Source organism: Phocoena sinus, chromosome 3, assembly GCF_008692025.1.
Source record: "Phocoena sinus isolate mPhoSin1 chromosome 3, mPhoSin1.pri, whole genome shotgun sequence".
NCBI lineage: Eukaryota > Metazoa > Chordata > Mammalia > Artiodactyla > Phocoenidae > Phocoena > Phocoena sinus.
In genome coordinates this window covers 15,587,525-15,597,136 of record NC_045765.1, presented here as the reverse complement: position 1 = coordinate 15,597,136, position 9,612 = coordinate 15,587,525, and the positions used below count along the sequence as shown (strand labels likewise).

At 45.6% G+C, this 9,612-nt stretch overlaps 2 protein-coding genes across 2 annotated transcripts; one reads left to right on the top strand and one right to left on the bottom strand.

The window, feature by feature from the left end:
• Positions 1 to 2,453: 2,453 nt before the first annotated feature.
• On the bottom strand, positions 2,454 to 5,184 carry LOC116751315 (histone H2B type 3-B). Its single transcript, XM_032627057.1, has 2 exons — positions 4,016 to 5,184; positions 2,454 to 2,554 (listed from the first exon to the last, which is right to left on the bottom strand). Exon 1 carries the CDS (start codon positions 5,150 to 5,152, stop codon positions 4,772 to 4,774), a length of 381 nt encoding a protein of 126 aa, XP_032482948.1. The 5' UTR covers positions 5,153 to 5,184; the 3' UTR covers positions 2,454 to 2,554; positions 4,016 to 4,771.
• A 233-nt stretch (positions 5,185 to 5,417) lies between these two features.
• On the top strand, positions 5,418 to 9,152 carry LOC116750423 (histone H2A type 3). The gene has a single exon (XM_032625067.1). The coding sequence runs from the start codon at positions 5,466 to 5,468 to the stop codon at positions 5,856 to 5,858; it is 393 nt and encodes a 130-aa protein (XP_032480958.1). The 5' UTR covers positions 5,418 to 5,465; the 3' UTR covers positions 5,859 to 9,152.
• The last annotated feature ends 460 nt before the right edge of the window (positions 9,153 to 9,612 follow it).

Sequence of the window (9,612 nt, the reverse complement as noted above, 5' to 3'; positions counted from 1 at the left end):
AGTATGATGTTTGTTAGCTGTGAGTTTGTGGCCTTTATTCTGTTGAGGTATGTTCCCTCTATACCTATACTTTATTGGGAGTTTTTATCATAAATGGATGCTGCATCTATTGAGATGATCATATGATTTTTATTCTTCAGTTTGTTAATATGGTGTATTACATTGATTGATCTGTAGATATTGAACCAACCTTTCATTTCTGGGATAAATCCCACTTGATCATAGTGTATGATCTTTTTAATGTCTTGTTGAATTCAGTTTGTTAATATTTTGTTGGGAATTTTTGCATCTATGTTCATCAGTGATATTGGCCTGTAATTTTTTTCTGTTGTGATATCTTTGGTTTTAGTGTCAGGGTGTTGCTGGTCTCAGAATGAGTTCAGAAGCATTTCTTACTCTGTAATTTTTTGGGATAGTTTGAAAAGGATAGGTGCTAACTCTTCTCTAAATGTTTGGTAGAATTCACCTGTGAAAATGTCTGGTCCTGGGCTTTTGTTTGTTGGGAGGCTTTGTTTGTTTTTTTACTTATCCAGTTTCAATCCTGGTGATTGGTCTATTCATATTTTCTATTTCTTCCTGACTCAGTCTTGGAAGATTGTATATTTCTAGAAATTCATCCATTTCTTCTAGGTTTTTCATTTTATTGGTGTATAATTGTTCACAGTAATCTTTTATGATCCTTTGTAATTCTGTGATGTCTGTTGTAACTTCTCCTTTATGCTCCTTTTAAGAAGCTTTTCAATAAAACAAACGGAGCACTTTAAAAAAAAATTGTTAACCATATGCAAAATACATGACACATTTAATAACAACTAAGGTATGCAAGGCCTTCCTGGGCCCATGCTGTTCTCACTCTAAAAAATATCTCATAGTGCCGGTGACTCCCAAACCATGAAGAACACCTTCAGAGAACAACCCAGTCTCCAAGAGCCTAAACGCTATGTGAGATTTGGATTCACAGCTGTGTTCCCTCAGGTGGACAATGGCCGTCTGACTCCTCCCTCAGGAACTCACACACAACATTTCCAGGGCCTGCCACTCATTAATCAATATTTAACCTCCTATACAGTAAATACTGTTTTGCATTTGTAATTTCTTATTAAAATGACAGTTTTTCCCCTCCAAAATACTTTCTTTACTCCGTAATAATTAACAAATTTGACTTGAAATTTCTGACATGAAAAAGGAGTCTCCTTGATACATTTCAGATTGTATACCTGCAAAATTCCTCCAGTTCCTTCCAGGTCCTTAGTTTAAGCATTCACCTTGGTTATTTCAGATCCAGAGAATGATCCCATTGTGCTGAGTCCTAGTTCTCCTTGCCTCTATGTATTCTCAAGTACTTGGTTAACTGCCTTTGTTTAACTTTCAACTTAACAGAACGTGTATTTCTTTGTTGTGACAATATGATAGACATGGTTTCTATATACAATTTCTCTCAGTTTTTTCAATCATAAAATCTCAATAGCAGGGACTCTGTATCCCCTTGCCTCTTCCTTAACAGATTCCCCTCCTAGGAGAGGGCTAAATCAAGCCCAGTCTGCACCTGAGGCTGTGTGTACAACCTCCACTGGACTGTTCAGCAAATAGAGGCAGCCTTTTTTTTAACTTCAAGCTAATTCTGTGTGCCAAAGAAGTCAACAGTACTGAGAAATTAATTGATATTTTGCATTATTCGCAGAAAAATTTATTTTTTAAAGAATTGTATTTGCAAATTATTGTAAAATCTTCATTTTGCTTCTTTTATTTTTGGTACTAAGCAGTGCTTTTGCCTACTGCTAGCACTATATATCACATTCTCTGCTGGAGACAATTTTCACTTATTAGACCTATGGTTTAAGCTCATTAAGGTAAAGAATCACATGAATCTGTGAGACTACTTTCATGTGACTAGAAGTTTTCATTAAGATACTGACTCCCAAGCTATCTTGGTAGGAGGCTGAGGGCTTGGATCAGCAGGTCCCCATTTCAAAGTGGAGGACTGAATTTTGCAGTTTATAATATGAATCAGATACCTACCGAGAAAATTAAAGGTGTGGACTTGTTGATGACAGATCGCTGTTTAACTTTTTTTAATAGATTTATTTTACTTATCTATTTACTTATTTATTCTTTGGCTGTGTTGGGTCTTCGCTGCTGCATGCAGGCTCCCTCCTGTTGTGGTGAGCGGGGTGCCACTCCTCGCTGAGGTGCACGGGCCTCTCACCCTGCGGTGTCCCCTCCAGTTGTGGAGCGCGGGCTCCAGGTGCGGGCTTCAGCAGCTGTCACGTGGGCTTCAGTAGTTGTGGTTCATGGGCTCTAGAGCACAGTCTCAGTAGTTATGGTGCACGGGCTGAGTTGCTCCGCGGCATGTGGGATCCTCCCGGACCAGGGCCCGAACCCTGGTCCCCGGCACCGGCAGGCGGATTCCCAACCACTACGTACGTCACCAGGGAAGCCCCACTGTTTAATTTCTGTATTACAACTAGGAAGGCAAAGAAATGAGTTAAACTGCTCTGACAAAATTCCCACTTCGAGGTATGTATTTTTTTTAATACTGTTTCAGAGCTCGTATCTATAAAAGAGAACAAAGGAAAAGAAATGATGCTTCACACTGCTATCATTGTAACCATAATAATACTATATATGCCCATGGATGCACAAACTACTTGAGGCAGAAAGGAAAGGAGGGGGAGGGAGAGGGGGAGGGAGGGAGGGAGGGCGGGACCACTATCCATCTCTTTAAATGAGGCAGGTGTCACTTAAGTTTTATTTCCGGTTTTACATATACCTATCAAAACTTATTTATGTTTAAACAATTGTGTACTGTCCAGATGATTTTTAAACACTGACTTCTGGTCACCTACAAGTATTTTAAAATTTCAATATCCTTTTTTGTAGAGAAAGGAGACAGATAAAACAGTGTAAAAAAAATATATCTTCGGCTTCTCTGGTGGCACAGTGGTTGGGAGTCCGCCTGCCGATGCAGGGGACACGGGTTCGTGCCCCGGTCCGGGAGGATCCCACATGCCGCGGAGCGGCTAGGCCTGTGAGCCATGGCCGCTGGGCCTGCGCGTCCGGAGCCTGTGCTCCGCAACGGGAGAGGCCACAGCAGTGAGGGGCCCGCGTACCACAAAAAAATTATATATATATATATATATATATATATATATATATATATATACACCTTACATTAGGATGAAATTCTGAGGCAGAAGTTGAATGAAGATATGAGTTCAAGGTGAAAAAATTATCTAAAATCGCGCAGTGTTAAGTAATTTAATAGTGTATTTTATGAGTTGCTATGGTTATGGTATCGAATTGCTGTTTCAATAGATACCTTTAAAAGATTGATGTGAGACCATTTTGTTTTGTAAAACGTCCTACCTTGGGATTTGCATCCTTGCAACTATTTGAACTAGCCATAAAATGTTTTGGACGCCAACTTTAAAATGTGTGAGGTTTTAGAAATTCCTTTAGAGTGGACCCACGTAGGAAAAGGAATGGGGCGGCGGGGTGGGGGGGGGGGGGGCGATGGGCTTCCAGCAGCCGAGGCTGAAGACACTCGGTGGGGGTGGCGACGTTTCCTCCCCAGCTCCGCCCGCCCAGCCGGACCAGGCATGCAACCCGCTTCCTTTGGAGATGATTCACAAAACACATGATTATTAGCCTTTAACTGAACGTCTGTTCCTTGCCTGAGATGATGACACGACTTTTCAATCGAATTCTCAAAACGACTCAAGGAAGTGATTATTTGAAATCTCCTTCTTACAAATGAGAAAAAACAAGGCAAGAAAAAAGGTAGGCGATGTCTTCTTCAGAGTGAAGACTCTTCATGCCAAAGCGCTTTCCCTTGAACTAAGATGACACTTTCCAAATGAATGCCATGAAATCAGAGAATAGGGAAAGTTCTGCGTCACTAGTGCGTCACAGAAAATAACGTGGCTTAAGTGGGAAAACTACATTTGCTTCAAAAAACGTTATTTTTCCTCTTAAATTGCCCTCCTCCCCACTCCCCTACCCCCCTTAAAGCTACCTGCAGCAGGGGTCGGCTTTTTACATCCGGCTCCTGCGCAAGGAGCGCTGCGTTCCACCACGCTTCCGTTTTTCTTTCCGTTGTCAAACATCCTGCGGTTGAAGGATGCAGACATGCAAACATCCTCCCGGAAAGGTTCATTGCCTTAGGATAAAGGTGTCTGGTTTAGGCAGGGATGCAGCGCCAGGTGCCACCGCCAGAGCTGCGCGACAACCCCCAGGGCCTCACCAAGTGCGTCCTTCGGGTTCACCCATCGGGGACACGGAGGTGGAGAGACTGGCACGAGGTCCCACTGGGGGCAGGTGACCTGCGTTCCTCACCCACAGGCTCACACCACACAAACACAAAAAACTAGACATGGAGTCCATGCCCGCAAGCCCCGGGAATGGCACTCTCCACACACTAAGGACACTTGAGTTCAGGGCTCCTACTTTGTTTAGTGAAGCGTCAATAACCTTGAGCGAAGGCGAGGGTGGACACCCAATTTCTGAATGCCTCCCACATTGTTATTTGGGGTCGCCATTCCATACCCGATCTCCGTAAAAAGCAGATATTCTCCCATTCCGCTCCCATACACACGCGCACACACGTCTACAGGGAGCGGGGAGAACGAGAACGTCCTCCCAGTAACCAAAGAACCGCTAAGGAGCACACATCGGATGCGTTTACATAACCCTTCACGTGTTCGAAACCCTTTATCGATCTTGTGGGTGGCTCTGAAAAGAGCCTTTGGGTTCCCGGGAACCGGGGCGTGCCTCACTTGGAGCTGGTATACTTCGTGACGGCTTTGGTACCTTCGGACACGGCGTGTTTGGCTAGCTCACCGGGCAACAGCAGGCGCACGGCCGTCTGCACTTCCCGGGACGTGATGGTAGACCGCTTGTTGTAGTGCGCCAAACGAGAGGCCTCGCTAGCAATACGCTCGAAGATGTCGTTGACGAACGAGTTCATGATACCCATAGCCTTGGAAGAAATACCGGTGTCCGGGTGCACCTGCTTTAACACCTTGTACACGTAGATGGAATAACTCTCCTTCCGACTGCGCTTTCGCTTTTTGCCATCCTTTTTCTGCGCCTTCGTGACGGCCTTCTTAGAACCCTTCTTGGGTGCCGGAGCTGATTTGGACGGATCAGGCATTACGGCAGATCCTTCCAAACAGAAAAACCGATACACCTCCAGCAACTCAACTTATACGTCCTGTATTCAAATGAGGAATCAAGAGCTTCTAGTTTCTGATAGGATCAAGCTCAGCGCAACGTCATCACTGGAAAAGGCGCATGCAAATTAGGGGATGGAGGTTTCCTTTTCTGATTGGCCACTATCGCTACCCAATTGGGAGGCTCCGGCTCCACTACCTCAAGACCATATATAAGGACTCCCTGAGTATTACGGCTTCGTTGCCTGGGGTTCTGTTTCTCGGCTTTCTTCTTTCCCCGCGCCTGATTGGGAGATGTCCGGCCGAGGCAAACAGGGAGGCAAGGCGCGCGCGAAAGCGAAGTCGCGCTCGTCGCGCGCGGGCCTGCAGTTTCCTGTCGGCCGAGTGCACCGGCTGCTCCGGAAAGGTAACTACTCTGAGCGTGTGGGTGCTGGTGCGCCTGTGTATCTAGCAGCCGTGCTGGAGTACCTGACGGCTGAGATCCTGGAGCTGGCGGGTAACGCGGCGCGCGACAACAAGAAGACTCGCATTATCCCGCGCCACCTGCAGTTGGCTATCCGCAACGACGAAGAGCTCAACAAGCTGTTGGGCCGCGTGACCATCGCGCAGGGCGGCGTCCTGCCCAACATCCAGGCCGTGTTGCTGCCCAAGAAGACGGAGAGCCACCACAAGGCCAAGGGCAAGTGAGGCCGCGGAGGCGGGCCGGAAACGGCTGTGCGCCCCGGGGGCCCCGTGACACCAAAGGCTCTTTTCAGAGCCACCCATATCTTCTAGAAAAGAGCCGCACTGGTCTAGGGCTGTGTCCTTTTGAGCGCTTTCCTGTGGGAATCTGCGCAAGGCAGGGCTCGCGGGAAACCGACCCCGAGGCATGATTTGGGTGCGCCTAGGCGCACAGTGGGCTCAGTGTTAATTTTGTGCGGGGAATGCCGTCTGACACGCGGCCGTTTTGAGTTTTGCCACCATCAAGTTCATGGGGTTTCAATCCCACTGATCCTGAAGGTGTCTTTGTTATTACTGGTGACAAGCTACTTTGGTTCCGGAAAGTGTCATCACTCTGAGATTTAGACACCAAATACGTAGTTGTTTTATCCCAGGGAAAATCTGGTAGATTGATCTGGTATTGAAAGTGTTTAACCTTGAAAGAAACTTTACCATTTGAGGTTCTGATAGGTAAACATGATTTCCATTTTAAAATGTATGAGTGCATGACTTAGTTTTTTAGAGAACATGCGATCAGAATTGTATAACGTACTGGGAATTCTAAGGTCTTGGGAAGGGTTTGTCAGCATTTGAAAATGTCAAATTATATTTCGAAAGTAGGTGTAAGTTTTTAAAGGAAATCTCATGGTAAATAGAATAATCATTTAAAAGAATTTCAATTGTTAAATTTGGGTTGGTCAAACGTTAATCAGAGATCCCCTTAAACTGATCGCTAAAGTCAATGAAATAATTTGTACCTTGAGTTTGATGAGGAAAATTACGTTTGTGAATATAGTAAATTTAAAGTGAACATTGTTAGGACCAGATTAAGTAATATATATGTGGATATTTCAGAAGATGACTTCCTGAATTCCACATTCTGTTATAAATAGGGGTTGTAGTGTCCCAGAGATGCTCCTGCAAAATCAACCGAGAAATGAGAATGTTAATGGCACCTACTTCATGGGGTGAAGGGATTAAATGAGTTCATCTGTACTAATCCCCTTGTTTAAAAATCTCTAGCACAGTATAAGAGCTCAGTAAATGTCTATTCCTGCTGTCATTATCCTTAGTGATTCCATTAATTTTTTTATTATAACAATAAATACAGGCCAGTAAAATAATTTGGGAATATTATACAATAGATAGTTATCTTACTAAAATTAGATGTACTCAAACCAGGGCTCCCTAGACATTATCTGGAGCTAACCACATATCTGCTAGTCTTTAGAAAATATCCTAGCCCTATGAGACTATTCGCACCAAAACTTGATAGGAACTGTCAGTGTGGATGGAGAAAACACCAAACTCCCCTGCAGTGTAGGTAGAGATAGCAGGACCCACATTACCCAGTGGGACCCATTTCAGTGAAACAAATTGCAAGGAATTATGGAAGAGATCATAGAGCCTTCTGGAGAGGTATACATTATGTTTCCAGTGACAGCCTTCAATTCTAGCTTAAGTTTGATTTTTGCGTTGATATTCATGTAGGTCATTGTGTATCTTCAACCCCTTCCGCGGTATTTAAGAAAGAAAAGTTTCTCAGGAGCAGGGAGCTTGGGTTTTCCAAGTATCATCATGGAGCTCCAGATTTTCAATTCCTAAAGCGGAGTGTTAAGATGGAGGCATGAGGACCTCCCTGGCGGCACGGTGGTTAAGAATCCGCCTGCCAAGGCAGGGAACACGGGTTCAAGCCCAGGTCCGGGAACGTCCCACGTGCCGCGGGACAACTAAGCCCGTGCGCTACAACTACTGAGCCTGCCTGCACACCGCAATGAAGAGCAGCCCCTGCTCACTGCAACTAGAAAAAGCCCGCGAGCAGCAAGGAAGACCCAATGCAGCCAATAAATAAATAAATAAAATTTTAAAAGCGTGAGGTGGGAGGTGCTCTAAGGGGTAGTCAGTCCTTCTTTTGTCACTTCTAAGGCTGAGCTAATACAGCCACAGGGCCTATTTAATTTTCAGTTAATTAAAATTAAATACAAAGGTGCAGTTTCTCAGTCACCCTAGCCACACATGGCTAGTGGCTACCACATTGGACAAAACAGATATAGAAGGTCTCCATCATTACAGAAAGTTCTGTTGGGTAGCTCTGGTCTAAAATCTGATCATCTCTCAGGGTTATCAGGTTCCGAAACATAAAGTATGCAGAGCTGCCTGCCTTGGTAGAGAAAGCTCATCAGACTCATGCTTAAAGAAGAAAGCACCACATGGCCCAGCAATTCCACCCCCAGATACACACAAGGACTCAGATACCCATGCACCCACGTCACATCCAGAGCAGCATTATTTGTAACATCGCAAAGGTGGAAATAGCCCAAATTTCCATAACAGATGAATGCATAAACAAAAATGTGGTCTATCCATACAGTGGAATACTGTTCAGCCATAAAAAATGAATGGCACGTACAACATGGATGAGCCTCAAAAAACACTGTGCTAAGTTAAAGAAGCCAGACACCAAAAGTCACATATTGCGTGATCCCATTTATATGAAACATCCGTAACAGGCAAATCCATAGAGACAGAAAGTAGATAGTGGTTGCCAGTGGCTAGGGGGTAGAGGGAGGAATACAGAGTGTTCACTTTTGGGGTGATGAAAATGTTTCAGAGCTAGAAAGAGGTGATTGTGAATGTACTAAATGTCACTGAATTGCTCACTTTAGAATGGTTTATGTTTGTGTGAATTTCACCTTGATTTAAAAAGAAATGTGAAACTAATACATGGATATGCACTAAAAAGAAGAGGAGGAGACTGGGTGTCTCCATCAATTCTATCCAGTAGGTGGGGTGTGGGATGGACAGGGGCTGGCCTGGCTGCACGGCAGCATCCCTTAGAGACCATGTGGGAAGAGGGGCATGGTGTCCCTTTGGGTGGCCACAGCCTTTCCGTCTGCCTGCCTCGATGGAACTTCAAGCCCTTTCTCCAGCCCACTGCCACATGTCACACATTCCCTTCACCAGAATTATCTTGGTCATTCTCCCCATGTCCCTATGAAGGTTGAAGAAAGGAGGTGGGAGATCCCAGAGGAAGAATGCAGGCTGGGAAGCCTCAGAAACATCCATGCCCACTGCAGATAAAGTGTCCTCAGTTTCGGGAATTCTCAGCTTAGCCTGGCCCAAGTCAAATAGCCCACGGCACCTCTCTCCTGGGCGTGGCCTGCAACCAGCCCCTACTGCACATCTAGTCTCTCCTCCCTACTGTCTCAGTTCCCATATGTTCACCAACATATTCAAGAATCTCCCAAGTGAAAAAGCAAATGGACTCCTGCCCCCTCTCTGAGTTTCTGTGCTCCCCCAGACCCTGGATTAGAACTTGGAGAACTGGGTCACCCGGCTCCCAGTGCCATTGGATCTGGGCTGAACTGAGTGAGCTCTTCTCCCGCTGTGTCACCCTGTTACAAGACTGCCCCAGCCCTGGTCATCAGAATCTGCCTAGTGCCCCCCCACTCCCCTACCCCCAGCCAGGGTCTTGTTTCCATGCATTGCTCACAAAACTTCCTGAAGGCTTTGATTTTCTCCAACGCATGCCCAGCAAAAGCTCTAAAACTTCATCCGTTTCTCTGTCCATTCCCCTCCCTCCCACCTCCTGGTCAGCTCAGTGCTACTGCCTCCTGCACAGGTCTCTGGGGACACCAGGTCCCAGTGCTTCTCACCTCCCTCTCAACTTTGGACACAGCAGCCCCTCCTGTGAGCACTGCCGGTGGGCCTCCAGGCCACCTCTATCTCCCGCTGCCTTGTC